The 17,738-nt window shown below is 45.9% G+C and overlaps 1 protein-coding gene across 2 annotated transcripts in view; it reads left to right on the top strand.

Annotated features, from left to right (window-relative positions):
• LOC135559997 (cdc42-interacting protein 4 homolog) overlaps window positions 1–17,738 on the top strand; it is a 54,509-nt gene that overhangs the window by 23,539 nt on the left and 13,232 nt on the right. For both annotated transcript variants that reach the window (XM_065000953.1, XM_065000954.1), the window contains exon 7: window positions 13,619–13,747. In XM_065000953.1, coding sequence (XP_064857025.1) covers window positions 13,619–13,747 — 129 coding nt within the window. The remainder of the gene's footprint in view (window positions 1–13,618; window positions 13,748–17,738) is intronic.

The raw sequence follows: 17,738 nt of genomic DNA, 5'->3' as shown, positions 1-17,738 counted from the left end.
GTGTGTGTCCAGGTGAAGCAGCATACGTACCTATATACCAAGTAATACAGGTGTGTGTGTGTCCAGGTGAAGCAGCATACGTACCTATATACCAGGTAATACAGGTGTGTGTGTGTGTCCAGGTGAAGCAGCATACGTACCTATATACCAGGTAATACAGGTGTGTGTGTGTCCAGGTGAAGCAGCATACGTACCTATATACCAGGTAATACAAGTGTGTGTGTGTGTCCAGGTGAAGCAGCATACGTACCTATATACCAGGTAATACAGGTGTGTGTGTGTGTGTCCAGGTGAAGCAGCATACGTACCTATATACCAGGTAATACAGGTGTGTGTGTGTGTGTCCAGGTGAAGCAGCATACGTACATATATACCAGTTAATACAGGTGTGTGTGTGTGTTCAGGTGAAGCAGCATACGTACCTATATACCAGTTAATACAGGTGTGTGTGTCCAGGTGAAGCAGCATACGTACCTATATACCAGTTAATACAGGTGTGTGTGTGTGTGTCCATGTGAAGCAGCATACGTACCTATATACCAGGTAATACAGGTGTGTGTGTGTGTGTCCAGGTGAAGCAGCTTACGTACCTATATACCAGGTAATACAGGTGTGTGTGTGTGTGTCCAGGTGAAGCAGCATACGTACCTATATACCAGTTAATACAAGTGTGTGTGTCCAGGTGAAGCAGCATACGTACCTATATACCAGTTAATACAGGTGTGTGTTCAGGTGAAGCAGCATACGTACCTATATACCAGTTAATACAGGTGTGTGTGTGTCCAGGTGAAGCAGCATACGTACCTATATACCAGTTAATACAGGTGTGTGTGATCAGGTGAAGCAGCATACGTACCTATATACCAGGTAATACAGGTGTGTGTGTGTGTCCAGGTGAAGCAGCATACGTACCTATATACCAGTTAATACAGGTGTGTGTGATCAGGTGAAGCAGCATACGTACCTATATACCAGTTAATACAGGTGTGTGTGTGTCCAGGTGAAGCAGCATACGTACCTATATACCAGGTAATACAGGTGTGTGTGTGTGTCCAGGTGAAGCAGCATACGTACCTATATACCAGTTAATACAGGTGTGTGTGTGTCCAGGTGAAGCAGCATACGTACCTATATACCATGTAATACAGGTGTGTGTGTGTGTCCAGGTGAAGCAGCCTACGTACCTATATACCAGTTAATACAGTGTGTGTGTGTCCAGGTGAAGCAGCATACGTACCTATATACCAGGTAATACAGGTGTGTGTGTGTGTGTCCAGGTGAAGCAGCATACGTACCTATATACCAGGTAATACAGGTGTGTGTGTGTGTCCAGGTGAAGCAGCATACGTACCTATATACCAGTTAATACAGGTGTGTGTGTGTGTGTCCAGGTGAAGCAGCATACGTACCTATATACCAGTTAATACAGGTGTGTGTTCAGGTGAAGCAGCATACGTACCTATATACCAGGTAATACAGGTGTGTGTGTGTGTCCAGGTGAAGCAGCATACGTACCTATATACCAGGTAATACAGGTGTGTGTGTCCAGGTGAAGCAGCATACGTACCTATATACCAGTTAATACAGGTGTGTGTGTGTGTCCAGGTGAAGCAGCATACGTACCTATATACCAGTTAATACAGGTGTGTGTGTGTCCAGGTGAAGCAGCATACGTACCTATATACCAGTTAATACAGGTGTGTGTGATCAGGTGAAGCAGCATACGTACCTATATACCAGGTAATACAGGTGTGTGTGTGTGTCCAGGTGAAGCAGCATACGTACCTATATACCAGTTAATACAGGTGTGTGTGTGTCCAGGTGAAGCAGCATACGTACCTATATACCAGTTAATACAGGTGTGTGTGATCAGGTGAAGCAGCATACGTACCTATATACCAGTTAATACAGGTGTGTGTGTGTGTGTCCAGGTGAAGCAGCATACGTACCTATATACCAGGTAATACAGGTGTGTGTGTGTCCAGGTGAAGCAGCATACGTACCTATATACCAGTTAATACAGGTGTGTGTGATCAGGTGAAGCATCATACGTACCTATATACCAGTTAATACAGTGTGTGTGTGTGTCCAGGTGAAGCAGCATACGTACCTATATACCAGTTAATACAGGTGTGTGTGTGTCCAAGTGAAGCAGCATACGTACCTATATACCAGTTAATACAGGTGTGTGTGTGTGTCCAGGTGAAGCAGCATACGTACCTATATACCAGGTAATACAGGTGGTGTGTGTGTCCAGGTGAAGCAGCATACGTACCTATATACCAGTTAATACAGTGTGTGTGTGTGTCCAGGTGAAGCAGCATACGTACCTATATACCAGTTAATACAGGTGTGTGTGTGTCCAGGTGAAGCAGCATACGTACCTATATACCATGTAATACAGGTGTGTGTGTGTGTCCAGGTGAAGCAGCCTACGTACCTATATACCAGGTAATACAGGTGTGTGTGTGTCCAGGTGAAGCAGCATACGTACCTATATACCAGTTAATACAGGTGTGTGTGTGTGTCCAGGTGAAGCAGCATACGTACCTATATACCAGTTAATACAGGTGTGTGTGTGTGTCCAGGTGAAGCAGCATACGTACCTATATACCAGTTAATACAGGTGTGTGTGTGTCCAGGTGAAGCAGCATACGTACCTATATACCAGTTAATACAGGTGTGTGTGTGTGTGTCCAGGTGAAGCAGCATACGTACCTATATACCAGTTAATACAGGTGTGTGTGATCAGGTGAAGCAGCATACGTACCTATATACCAGTTAATACAGGTGTGTGTGTGTGTCCAGTTGAAGCAGCATACGTACCTATATACCAGTTAATACAGGTGTGTGTGTGTCCAGGTGAAGCAGCATACGTACCTATATACCATGTAATACAGGTGTGTGTGTGTGTCCAGGTGAAGCAGCCTACGTACCTATATACCAGTTAATACAGGTGTGTGTGTGTGTCCAGGTGAAGCAGCATACGTACCTATATACCAGGTAATACAGGTGTGTGTGTCCAGGTGAAGCAGCTTACGTACCTATATACCAGGTAATACAGGTGTGTGTGTCCAGGTGAAGCAGCATACGTACCTATATACCAGTTAATACAGGTGTGTGTGTCCAGGTGAAGCAGCATACGTACCTATATACCATGTAATACAGGTGTGTGTGTGTGTGTCCAGGTGAAGCAGCATACGTACCTATATACCAGGTAATACAGGTGTGTGTGTGTGTCCAGGTGAAGCAGCATACGTACCTATATACCAGGTAATACAGGTGTGTGTGTCCAGGTGAAGCAGCTTACGTACCTATATACCAGGTAATACAGGTGTGTGTGTCCAGGTGAAGCAGCATACGTACCTATATACCAGTTAATACAGGTGTGTGTGTCCAGGTGAAGCAGCATACGTACCTATATACCAGTTAATACAGGTGTGTGTTCAGGTGAAGCAGCATACGTACCTATATACCAGGTAATACAGGTGTGTGTGTGTGTCCAGGTGAAGCAGCATACGTACCTATATACCAGTTAATACAGGTGTGTGTGTGTCCAGGTGAAGCAGCATACGTACCTATATACCAGTTAATACAGGTGTGTGTGATCAGGTGAAGCAGCATACGTACCTATATACCAGGTAATACAGGTGTGTGTGTGTGTCCAGGTGAAGCAGCATACGTACCTATATACCAGTTAATACAGGTGTGTGTGTCCAGGTGAAGCAGCATACGTACCTATATACCAGTTAATACAGGTGTGTGTGGTCAGGTGAAGCAGCATACGTACCTATATACCAGTTAATACAGGTGTGTGTGTGTGTGTGTGTGTGTCCAGGTGAAGCAGCATACGTACCTATATACCAGGTAATACAGGTGTGTGTGTCCAGGTGAAGCAGCATACGTACCTATATACCAGGTAATACAGGTGTGTGTGATCAGGTGAAGCATCATACGTACCTATATACCAGTTAATACAGGTGTGTGTGTGTGTCCAGGTGAAGCAGCATACGTACCTATATACCAGTTAATACAGGTGTGTGTGTCCAGGTGAAGCAGCATACGTACCTATATACCAGTTAATACAGTGTGTGTGTGTGTCCAGGTGAAGCAGCATACGTACCTATATACCAGTTAATACAGGTGTGTGTGTCCAGGTGAAGCAGCATACGTACCTATATACCAGTTAATACAGGTGTGTGTGTGTGTGTTCAGGTGAAGCAGCATACGTACCTATATACCAGTTAATACAGGTGTGTGTGTGTCCAGGTGAAGCAGCATACGTACCTATATACCAGTTAATACAGGTGTGTGTGTGTCCAGGTGAAGCAGCATACGTACCTATATACCAGTTAATACAGGTGTGTGTCCAGGTGAAGCAGCATACGTACCTATATACCAGTTAATACAGGTGTGTGTGTGTGTCCAGGTGAAGCAGCATACGTACCTATATACCAGTTAATACAGGTGTGTGTGTGTCCAGGTGAAGCAGCATACGTACCTATATACCAGTTAATACAGGTGTGTGTGATCAGGTGAAGCAGCATACGTACCTATATACCAGTTAATACAGGTGTGTGTGTGTGTCCAGGTGAAGCAGCATACGTACCTATATACCAGTTAATACAGGTGTGTGTGTGTGTGTGTCCAGGTGAAGCAGCATACGTACCTATATACCAGGTAATACAGGTGTGTGTGTGTCCAGGTGAAGCAGCATACGTACCTATATACCAGGTAATACAGGTGTGTGTGTGTCCAGGTGAAGCAGCATACGTACCTATATACCAGGTAATACAAGTGTGTGTGTGTGTCCAGGTGAAGCAGCATACGTACCTATATACCAGGTAATACAGGTGTGTGTGTGTGTGTCCAGGTGAAGCAGCATACGTACCTATATACCAGGTAATACAGGTGTGTGTGTGTGTGTGTCCAGGTGAAGCAGCATACGTACCTATATACCAGTTAATACAGGTGTGTGTGTGTTCAGGTGAAGCAGCATACGTACCTATATACCAGTTAATACAGGTGTGTGTGTCCAGGTGAAGCAGCATACGTACCTATATACCAGTTAATACAGGTGTGTGTGTGTCCAGGTGAAGCAGCATACGTACCTATATACCAGGTAATACAGGTGTGTGTGTGTCCAGGTGAAGCAGCATACGTACCTATATACCAGTTAATACAGGTGTGTGTGTGTGTCCAGGTGAAGCAGCATACGTACCTATATACCAGGTAATACAGGTGTGTGTGTGTCCAGGTGAAGCAGCATACGTACCTATATACCAGGTAATACAGGTGTGTGTGTGTGTCCAGGTGAAGCAGCATACGTACCTATATACCAGGTAATACAGGTGTGTGTGTGTGTGTCCAGGTGAAGCAGCATACGTACCTATATACCATGTAATACAGGTGTGTGTGTGTGTGTCCAGGTGAAGCAGCCTACGTACCTATATACCAGTTAATACAGGTGTGTGTGTGTGTCCAGGTGAAGCAGCATACGTACCTATATACCAGGTAATACAGGTGTGTGTGTGTGTGTCCAGGTGAAGCAGCTTACGTACCTATATACCAGGTAATACAGGTGTGTGTGTCCAGGTGAAGCAGCATACGTACCTATATACCAGTTAATACAGGTGTGTGTGTGTGTGTCCAGGTGAAGCAGCATACGTACCTATATACCAGTTAATACAGGTGTGTGTTCAGGTGAAGCAGCATACGTACCTATATACCAGGTAATACAGGTGTGTGTGTGTGTCCAGGTGAAGCAGCATACGTACCTATATACCAGTTAATACAGGTGTGTGTGTGTCCAGGTGAAGCAGCATACGTACCTATATACCAGTTAATACAGGTGTGTGTGTGTCCAGGTGAAGCAGCATACGTACCTATATACCAGTTAATACAGGTGTGTGTGATCAGGTGAAGCAGCATACGTACCTATATACCAGGTAATACAGGTGTGTGTGTGTGTCCAGGTGAAGCAGCATACGTACCTATATACCAGTTAATACAGGTGTGTGTGTGTCCAGGTGAAGCAGCATACGTACCTATATACCAGTTAATACAGGTGTGTGTGGTCAGGTGAAGCAGCATACGTACCTATATACCAGTTAATACAGGTGTAGGTGTGTGTGTGTGTGTGTGTGTGTGTGTGTGTCCAGGTGAAGCAGCATACGTACCTATATACCAGGTAATACAGGTGTGTGTGTCCAGGTGAAGCAGCATACGTACCTATATACCAGTTAATACAGGTGTGTGTTCAGGTGAAGCAGCATACGTACCTATATACCAGGTAATACAGGTGTGTGTGTGTGTCCAGGTGAAGCAGCATACGTACCTATATACCAGTTAATACAGGTGTGTGTGTGTCCAGGTGAAGCAGCATACGTACCTATATACCAGTTAATACAGGTGTGTGTGATCAGGTGAAGCATCATACGTACCTATATACCAGTTAATACAGGTGTGTGTGTGTCCAGGTGAAGCAGCATACGTACCTATATACCAGTTAATACAGGTGTGTGTGATCAGGTGAAGCAGCATACGTACCTATATACCAGTTAATACAGGTGTGTGTGTGTGTGTGTTCAGGTGAAGCAGCATACGTACCTATATACCAGTTAATACAGGTGTGTGTGTCCAGGTGAAGCAGCATACGTACCTATATACCAGTTAATACAGGTGTGTGTGTGTGTGTTCAGGTGAAGCAGCATACGTACCTATATACCAGTTAATACAGGTGTGTGTGTGTCCAGGTGAAGCAGCATACGTACCTATATACCAGTTAATACAGGTGTGTGTGTGTCCAGGTGAAGCAGCATACGTACCTATATACCAGTTAATACAGGTGTGTGTCCAGGTGAAGCAGCATACGTACCTATATACCAGTTAATACAGTGTGTGTGTGTGTGTCCAGGTGAAGCAGCATACGTACCTATATACCAGTTAATACAGGTGTGTGTGTGTGTCCAGGTGAAGCAGCATACGTACCTATATACCAGTTAATACAGGTGTGTGATCAGGTGAAGCAGCATACGTACCTATATACCAGTTAATACAGTGTGTGTGTGTGTGTCCAGGTGAAGCAGCATACGTACCTATATACCAGTTAATACAGGTGTGTGTGTGTCCAGGTGAAGCAGCATACGTACCTATATACCAGTTAATACAGGTGTGTGTGTGTCCAGGTGAAGCAGCATACGTACCTATATACCAGGTAATACAGGTGTGTGTGTGTGTCCAGGTGAAGCAGCATACGTACCTATATACCAGTTAATACAGGTGTGTGTGTGTCCAGGTGAAGCAGCATACGTACCTATATACCAGGTAATACAGGTGTGTGTGTGTGTCCAGGTGAAGCAGCATACGTACCTATATACCAGGTAATACAGGTGTGTGTGTGTGTCCAGGTGAAGCAGCATACGTACCTATATACCAGTTAATACAGGTGTGTGTGTGTGTCCAGGTGAAGCAGCATACGTACCTATATACCAGTTAATACAGGTGTGTGTGTGTGTGTCCAGGTGAAGCAGCATACGTACCTATATACCAGTTAATACAGGTGTGTGTGTCCAGGTGAAGCAGCATACGTACCTATATACCAGTTAATACAGGTGTGTGTGTGTGTCCAGGTGAAGCAGCATACGTACCTATATACCAGGTAATACAGTGTGTGTGTGTGTGTCCAGGTGAAGCAGCATACGTACCTATATACCAGGTAATACAGGTGTGTGTGTGTGTCCAGGTGAAGCAGCATACGTACCTATATACCAGTTAATACAGGTGTGTGTGTCCAGGTGAAGCAGCATACGTACCTATATACCAGTTAATACAGGTGTGTGTTCAGGTGAAGCAGCATACGTACCTATATACCAGTTAATACAGGTGTGTGTGTGTCCAGGTGAAGCAGCATACGTACCTATATACCAGTTAATACAGGTGTGTGTGATCAGGTGAAGCAGCATACGTACCTATATACCAGGTAATACAGGTGTGTGTGTGTGTCCAGGTGAAGCAGCATACGTACCTATATACCAGTTAATACAGGTGTGTGTGATCAGGTGAAGCAGCATACGTACCTATATACCAGTTAATACAGGTGTGTGTGTGTCCAGGTGAAGCAGCATACGTACCTATATACCAGGTAATACAGGTGTGTGTGTGTGTCCAGGTGAAGCAGCATACGTACCTATATACCAGTTAATACAGGTGTGTGTGTCCAGGTGAAGCAGCATACGTACCTATATACCATGTAATACAGGTGTGTGTGTGTGTCCAGGTGAAGCAGCATACGTACCTATATACCAGTTAATACAGGTGTGTGTGTGTGTCCAGGTGAAGCAGCATACGTACCTATATACCAGGTAATACAGGTGTGTGTGTGTGTGTCCAGGTGAAGCAGCTTACGTACCTATATACCAGGTAATACAGGTGTGTGTGTGTGTGTGTCCAGGTGAAGCAGCATACGTACCTATATACCAGTTAATACAGGTGTGTGTGTGTGTGTCCAGGTGAAGCAGCATACGTACCTATATACCAGTTAATACAGGTGTGTGTTCAGGTGAAGCAGCATACGTACCTATATACCAGGTAATACAGGTGTGTGTGTGTGTCCAGGTGAAGCAGCATACGTACCTATATACCAGGTAATACAGGTGTGTGTGTCCAGGTGAAGCAGCATACGTACCTATATACCAGTTAATACAGGTGTGTGTGTGTGTCCAGGTGAAGCAGCATACGTACCTATATACCAGTTAATACAGGTGTGTGTGTGTCCAGGTGAAGCAGCATACGTACCTATATACCAGTTAATACAGGTGTGTGTGATCAGGTGAAGCAGCACGTACCTATATACCAGGTAATACAGGTGTGTGTGTGTGTCCAGGTGAAGCAGCATACGTACCTATATACCAGTTAATACAGGTGTGTGTGTGTCCAGGTGAAGCAGCATACGTACCTATATACCAGTTAATACAGGTGTGTGTGATCAGGTGAAGCAGCATACGTACCTATATACCAGTTAATACAGGTGTGTGTGTCCAGGTGAAGCAGCATACGTACCTATATACCAGGTAATACAGGTGTGTGTGTCCAGGTGAAGCAGCATACGTACCTATATACCAGTTAATACAGGTGTGTGTGATCAGGTGAAGCATCATACGTACCTATATACCAGTTAATACAGGTGTGTGTGTGTGTGTCCAGGTGAAGCAGCATACGTACCTATATACCAGTTAATACAGGTGTGTGTGATCAGGTGAAGCAGCATACGTACCTATATACCAGTTAATACAGGTGTGTGTGTGTGTGTCCAGGTGAAGCAGCATACGTACCTATATACCAGGTAATACAGGTGTGTGTGTGTGTCCAGGTGAAGCAGCATACGTACCTATATACCAGTTAATACAGGTGTGTGTGTGTCCAGGTGAAGCAGCATACGTACCTATATACCATGTAATACAGGTGTGTGTCCAGGTGAAGCAGCCTACGTACCTATATACCAGTTAATACAGGTGTGTGTGTGTCCAGGTGAAGCAGCATACGTACCTATATACCAGGTAATACAGGTGTGTGTGTGTGTCCAGGTGAAGCAGCTTACGTACCTATATACCAGGTAATACAGGTGTGTGTGTGTGTCCAGGTGAAGCAGCATACGTACCTATATACCAGTTAATACAGGTGTGTGTGTGTGTCCAGGTGAAGCAGCATACGTACCTATATACCAGTTAATACAGGTGTGTGTGTGTGTGTCCAGGTGAAGCAGCATACGTACCTATATACCAGTTAATACAGGTGTGTGTGATCAGGTGAAGCATCATACGTACCTATATACCAGTTAATACAGGTGTGTGTTCAGGTGAAGCAGCATACGTACCTATATACCAGGTAATACAGGTGTGTGTGTGTGTCCAGGTGAAGCAGCATACGTACCTATATACCAGTTAATACAGGTGTGTGTGTGTCCAGGTGAAGCAGCATACGTACCTATATACCAGTTAATACAGGTGTGTGTGATCAGGTGAAGCAGCATACGTACCTATATACCAGGTAATACAGGTGTGTGTGTGTGTCCAGGTGAAGCAGCATACGTACCTATATACCAGTTAATACAGGTGTGTGTGTGTGTCCAGGTGAAGCAGCATACGTACCTATATACCAGTTAATACAGGTGTGTGTGATCAGGTGAAGCAGCATACGTACCTATATACCAGTTAATACAGGTGTGTGTGTGTGTGTGTGTGTGTCCAGGTGAAGCAGCATACGTACCTATATACCAGGTAATACAGGTGTGTGTGTCCAGGTGAAGCAGCATACGTACCTATATACCAGTTAATACAGGTGTGTGTTCAGGTGAAGCAGCATACGTACCTATATACCAGGTAATACAGGTGTGTGTGTGTGTCCAGGTGAAGCAGCATACGTACCTATATACCAGTTAATACAGGTGTGTGTGTGTCCAGGTGAAGCAGCATACGTACCTATATACCAGTTAATACAGGTGTGTGTGATCAGGTGAAGCAGCATACGTACCTATATACCAGTTAATACAGGTGTGTGTGTGTGTCCAGGTGAAGCAGCATACGTACCTATATACCAGTTAATACAGGTGTGTGTGATCAGGTGAAGCAGCATACGTACCTATATACCAGTTAATACAGGTGTGTGTGTGTGTGTCCAGGTGAAGCAGCATACGTACCTATATACCAGGTAATACAGGTGTGTGTGTGTGTGTCCAGGTGAAGCAGCATACGTACCTATATACCAGTTAATACAGGTGTGTGTGTTCAGGTGAAGCAGCATACGTACCTATATACCAGGTAATACAGGTGTGTGTGTGTGTGTGTCCAGGTGAAGCAGCATACGTACCTATATACCAGTTAATACAGGTGTGTGTGTGTCCAGGTGAAGCAGCATACGTACCTATATACCAGTTAATACAGGTGTGTGTGTCAGGTGAAGCAGCATACGTACCTATATACCAGGTAATACAGGTGTGTGTGTGTGTCCAGGTGAAGCAGCATACGTACCTATATACCAGTTAATACAGGTGTGTGTGTGTCCAGGTGAAGCAGCATACGTACCTATATACCAGTTAATACAGGTGTGTGTGATCAGGTGAAGCAGCATACGTACCTATATACCAGTTAATACACAGGTGTGTGTGTGTCCAGGTGAAGCAGCATACGTACCTATATACCAGGTAATACAGGTGTGTGTGTGTCCAGGTGAAGCAGCATACGTACCTATATACCAGTTAATACAGGTGTGTGTGATCAGGTGAAGCATCATACGTACCTATATACCAGTTAATACAGGTGTGTGTGTCTGTGTGTGTGTCCAGGTGAAGCAGCATACGTACCTATATACCAGTTAATACAGGTGTGTGTGATCAGGTGAAGCAGCATACGTACCTATATACCAGTTAATACAGGTGTGTGTGTGTGTGTCCAGGTGAAGCAGCATACGTACCTATATACCAGGTAATACAGGTGTGTGTGTGTGTCCAGGTGAAGCAGCATACGTACCTATATACCAGTTAATACAGGTGTGTGTGTGTCCAGGTGAAGCAGCATACGTACCTATATACCATGTAATACAGGTGTGTGTCCAGGTGAAGCAGCCTACGTACCTATATACCAGTTAATACAGGTGTGTGTGTGTGTCCAGGTGAAGCAGCATACGTACCTATATACCAGGTAATACAGGTGTGTGTGTGTGTGTCCAGGTGAAGCAGCTTACGTACCTATATACCAGGTAATACAGGTGTGTGTGTGTGTCCAGGTGAAGCAGCATACGTACCTATATACCAGTTAATACAGGTGTGTGTGTGTGTGTCCAGGTGAAGCAGCATACGTACCTATATACCAGTTAATACAGGTGTGTGTGTGTGTGTCCAGGTGAAGCAGCATACGTACCTATATACCAGTTAATACAGGTGTGTGTGATCAGGTGAAGCATCATACGTACCTATATACCAGTTAATACAGGTGTGTGTTCAGGTGAAGCAGCATACGTACCTATATACCAGGTAATACAGGTGTGTGTGTGTGTCCAGGTGAAGCAGCATACGTACCTATATACCAGTTAATACAGGTGTGTGTGTGTGTCCAGGTGAAGCAGCATACGTACCTATATACCAGTTAATACAGGTGTGTGTGATCAGGTGAAGCAGCATACGTACCTATATACCAGGTAATACAGGTGTGTGTGTGTGTCCAGGTGAAGCAGCATACGTACCTATATACCAGTTAATACAGGTGTGTGTGTGTGTCCAGGTGAAGCAGCATACGTACCTATATACCAGTTAATACAGGTGTGTGTGATCAGGTGAAGCAGCATACGTACCTATATACCAGTTAATACAGGTGTGTGTGTGTGTGTGTGTGTGTCCAGGTGAAGCAGCATACGTACCTATATACCAGGTAATACAGGTGTGTGTGTCCAGGTGAAGCAGCATACGTACCTATATACCAGTTAATACAGGTGTGTGTTCAGGTGAAGCAGCATACGTACCTATATACCAGGTAATACAGGTGTGTGTGTGTGTCCAGGTGAAGCAGCATACGTACCTATATACCAGTTAATACAGGTGTGTGTGTGTCCAGGTGAAGCAGCATACGTACCTATATACCAGTTAATACAGGTGTGTGTGATCAGGTGAAGCATCATACGTACCTATATACCAGTTAATACAGGTGTGTGTGTGTGTCCAGGTGAAGCAGCATACGTACCTATATACCAGTTAATACAGGTGTGTGTGATCAGGTGAAGCAGCATGCGTACCTATATACCAGTTAATACAGGTGTGTGGTGTGTGTGTGTGTGTGTGTGTGTGTGTGTGTGTGTGTGTGTCCAGGTGAAGCATCATACGTACCTATATACCAGGTAATACAGGTGTGTGTGTGTGTGTGTCCAGGTGAAGCAGCATACGTACCTATATACCAGTTAATACAGGTGTGTGTTCAGGTGAAGCAGCATACGTACCTATATACCAGGTAATACAGGTGTGTGTGTGTGTCCAGGTGAAGCAGCATACGTACCTATATACCAGTTAATACAGGTGTGTGTGTGTCCAGGTGAAGCAGCATACGTACCTATATACCAGTTAATACAGGTGTGTGTGATCAGGTGAAGCATCATACGTACCTATATACCAGTTAATACAGGTGTGTGTGTGTGTCCAGGTGAAGCAGCATACGTACCTATATACCAGTTAATACAGGTGTGTGTGATCAGGTGAAGCAGCATACGTACCTATATACCAGTTAATACAGGTGTGTGTGTGTCCAGGTGAAGCAGCATACGTACCTATATACCAGTTAATACAGGTGTGTGTGTGTGTCCAGGTGAAGCAGCATACGTACCTATATACCAGTTAATACAGGTGTGTGTGTCCAGGTGAAGCAGCATACGCCCCTATATACCAGTTAATACAGGTGTGTATGTTCAGGTGAAGCAGCATACGTACCTATATACCAGGTAATACAGGTGTGTGTGTGTGTCCAGGTGAAGCAGCATACGTGCCTATATACCAGTTAATACAGGTGTGTGTGTGTGTCCAGGTGAAGCAGCATACGTACCTATATACCAGTTAATACAGGTGTGTGTGTGTGTCCAGGTGAAGCAGCATGCCCATGTGAAGACACACACAGCGGAGGAGTGCAGGAACGACTACGCCGCCCAGCTCCAGAAATACAACAAGGAACAGAACACCTTCTACTACACAGAGATACCGCAGCTGTTTAATGTAACACACTTTACTTACTGATTTACTTACGTTGTGTGTGTGTGAGATATATATATATATATACACACAGTTGAAGTCGGAAGTTTAAACAAACTTAGGTTGGAGTCATTAAATCTTGTTTTTCAACCACCCCACAAAATTATTGTTAACAAACTATAGTTTTGTCAAGTTGGTGAGGACATCTACTTTGTGTGTGACACAAGTCATTTTTCCAACATTTGTTTACAGACAGATTATTTCAGTTATAATTCACTGCATCAGAAATTCCAGTGGGTCAGAAGTTTACATACATTAAGTTGACTGTGCCTTTAAACAGCTTGGAAGATTCCAGAAAATGATGTCATGGCTTTAGAAGCTTCTGATAGGCTAATTGACATCATTTGAGTCAATAGGATGTGTACCTGTGGATGCATTTCAAGGCCTAACTTCAAACTCAGTGCCTCTTTGCTTGACATCATGGGAAAATCATAAAAACAATTGTAGACCTCCACAAGTCTGGTTCATCCTTGGGAGCAATTTCCAAACACCTGAAGGTACCACGTTCATCTGTACAAACAATAGTACGCAAGTATAAACATTTACATTTAAGTCATTTAGCAGACGCTCTTATCCAGAGCGACTTACAAATTGGTGCATTCACCTTATGACATCCAGTGGAGCAGCCACTTTACAATAGTGCATCTAAATCTTTTAAGGGGGGTGAGAAGGATTACTTTATCCTATCCTAGGTATTCCTTAAAGAGGTGGGGTTTCAGGTGTCTCCGGAAGGTGGTGATTGACTCCGCTGTCCTGGCGTCGTGAGGGAGTTGGTTCCACCATTGGGGGGCCAGAGCAGCGAACAGTTTTGACTGGGCTGAGCGGGAACTGTACTTCCTCAGTGGTAGGGAGGCGAGCAGGCCAGAGGTGGATGAACGCAGTGCCCTTGTTTGGGTGTAGGGCCTGATCAGAGCCTGGAGGTACTGAGGTGCCGTTCCCCTCACAGCTCCGTAGGCAAGCACCATGGTCTTGTAGCGGATGCGAGCTTCAACTGGAAGCCAGTGGAGAGAGCGGAGGAGCGGGGTGACGTGAGAGAACTTGGGAAGGTTGAACACCAGACGGGCTGCGGCGTTCTGGATGAGTTGTAGGGGTTTAATGGCACAGGCAGGGAGCCCAGCCAACAGCGAGTTGCAGTAATCCAGACGGGAGATGACAAGTGCCTGGATTAGGACCTGCGCCGCTTCCTGTGTGAGGCAGGGTCGTACTCTGCGGATGTTGTAGAGCATGAACCTACAGGAACGGGCCACCGCCTTGATGTTAGTTGAGAACGACAGGGTGTTGTCCAGGATCACGCCAAGGTTCTTAGCGCTCTGGGAGGAGGACACAGTGGAGTTGTCAACCGTGATGGCGAGATCATGGAACGGGCAGTCCTTCCCCGGGAGGAAGAGCAGCTCCGTCTTGCCGAGGTTCAGCTTGAGGTGGTGATCCGTCATCCACACTGATATGTCTGCCAGACATGCAGAGATGCGATTCGCCACCTGGTCATCAGAAGGGGGAAAGGAGAAGATTAATTGTGTGTCGTCTGCATAGCAATGATAGGAGAGACCATGTGAGGTTATGACAGAGCCAAGTGACTTGGTGTATAGCGAGAATAGGAGAGGGCCTAGAACAGAGCCCTGGGGGACACCAGTGGTGAGAGCACGTGGTGAGGAGACGGATTCTCGCCACGCCACCTGGTAGGAGCGACCTGTCAGGTAGGACGCAATCCAAGCGTGGGCCGCGCCGGAGATGCCCAACTCGGAGAGGGTGGAGAGGAGGATCTGATGGTTCACAGTATCGAAGGCAGCCGATAGGTCTAGAAGGATGAGAGCAGAGGAGAGAGAGTTAGCTTTAGCAGTGCGGAGCGCCTCCGTGATACAGAGAAGAGCAGTCTCAGTTGAATGACTAGTCTTGAAACCTGACTGATTTGGATCAAGAAGGTCATTCTGAGAGAGATAGCGGGAGAGCTGGCCAAGGACGGCACGTTCAAGGGTTTTGGAGAGAAAAGAAAGAAGGGATACTGGTCTGTAGTTGTTGACATCGGAGGGATCGAGTGTAGGTTTTTTCAGAAGGGGTGCAACTCTCGCTCTCTTGAAGACGGAAGGGACGTAGCCAGCGGTCAGGGATGAGTTGATGAGCGAGGTGAGGTAAGGGAGAAGGTCTCCGGAAATGGTCTGGAGAAGAGAGGAGGGGATAGGGTCAAGCGGGCAGGTTGTTGGGCGGCCGGCCGTCACAAGACGCGAGATTTCATCTGGAGAGAGAGGGAGAAAGAGGTCAGAGCACAGGGTAGGGCAGTGTGAGCAGAACCAGCGGTGTCGTTTGACTTAGCAAACGAGGTTCGGATGTCGTCGACCTTCTTTTCAAAATGGTTGACGAAGTCATCTGCAGAGAGGGAGGGGGGGGGGATTCAGGAGGGAGGAGAAGGTGGCAAAGAGCTTCCTAGGGTTAGAGGCAGATGCTTGGAATTTAGAGTGGTAGAAAGTGGCTTTAGCAGCAGCGACAGAAGAGGAAAATGTAGAGAGGAGGGAGTGAAAGGATGCCAGGTCCGCAGGGAGGCGAGTTTTCCTCCATTTCCGCTCGGCTGCCCGGAGCCCTGTTCTGTGAGCTCGCAATGAGTCGTCCCGAGCCACGGAGCGGGAGGGGAGGACCGAGCCGGCCTGGAGGATAGGGGACATAGAGAGTCAAAGGATGCAGAAAGGGAGGAGAGGAGGGTTGAGGAGGCAGAATCAGGAGATAGGTTGGAGAAGGTTTGAGCAGAGGGAAGAGATGATAGGATGGAAGAGGAGAGAGTAGCGGGGGAGAGAGAGCGAAGGTTGGGACGACGCGATACCATCCGAGTAGGGGCAGTGTGGGAAGTGTTGGATGAGAGCGAGAGGGAAAAGGATACAAGGTAGTGGTCGGAGACTTGGAGGGGAGTTGCAGTGAGGTTAGTGGAAGAACAGCATCTAGTAAAGATGAGGTCGAGCGTATTGCCTGCCTTGTGAGTAGGGGGGGAAGGTGAGAGGGAGAGGTCAAAAGAGGAGAGGAGTGGAAAGGAGGCAGAGAGGATTGAGTCAAAGGAAGTCGTGGGGAGGTTAAAGTCGCCCAGAACTGTGAGAGGTGAGCCGTCCTCAGGAAAGGAGCTTATCAAGGCATCAAGCTCATTGATGAACTCTCCGAGGGAACCTGGAGGGCGATAAATGATAAGGATGTTAAGCTTGAAAGGGCTGGTAACTGTGACAGCATGGAATTCAAAGGAGGCGATAGACAGATGGGTAAGGGGAGAAAGAGAGAATGACCACTTGGGAGAGATGAGGATATGGGACCACGCAGCCATCATACCACTCATGAAGGAGACACGTTCTGTCTCCTAGAGGGACCATGCAGCCGTCATACCACTCATGAAGGAGACACGTTCTGTCTCCTAGAGATGAACATACTTTGGTGCGAAAAGTGCAAATCAATCCCAGAACAACAGCAAAGGACCTTGTGAAGATGCTGGAGGAAACAGGTACAAAAGTATCTATATCCACAGTAAAACAAGTCCTATATCGACAGAACCTGAAAAGCTGCTCAGCAAGGAAGAAGCTACTGCTCCAAAACTGCCATAAAAAAGCCAGACTACGGTTTGCAACATGGGGACAAAGATTGTACTTTTTGGAGAAATGTTCTCTGGTCTGATGAAACAAAAATAGAACTGTTTGGCCATAATGACCATCGTTATGTTTGGAGGAAAAAGGGGGAGGCTTGCAAGCCGAAGAACACCATCCCAACCGTGAAGCACGGGGGTGGCAGCATCATGTTGTGGGGGTGCTTTGCTGCAGGAGGGACTGGTGCACTTCACAAAATAGATGGCATCATTAGGCAGGAAAACTATGTGGATATATTGAAGCAACATCTCAAGACATCAGTCAGGAAGTTAAAGCTTGGTTGCAAATGGGTCTACCAAATGGACAATGATCCCAAGCATACTTCCAAAGTTGTGTCAAAATGGCTT

Source organism: Oncorhynchus nerka, linkage group LG15, assembly GCF_034236695.1.
Source record: "Oncorhynchus nerka isolate Pitt River linkage group LG15, Oner_Uvic_2.0, whole genome shotgun sequence".
NCBI lineage: Eukaryota > Metazoa > Chordata > Actinopteri > Salmoniformes > Salmonidae > Oncorhynchus > Oncorhynchus nerka.
This window is presented reverse-complemented; position numbering and strand designations above follow the sequence as displayed.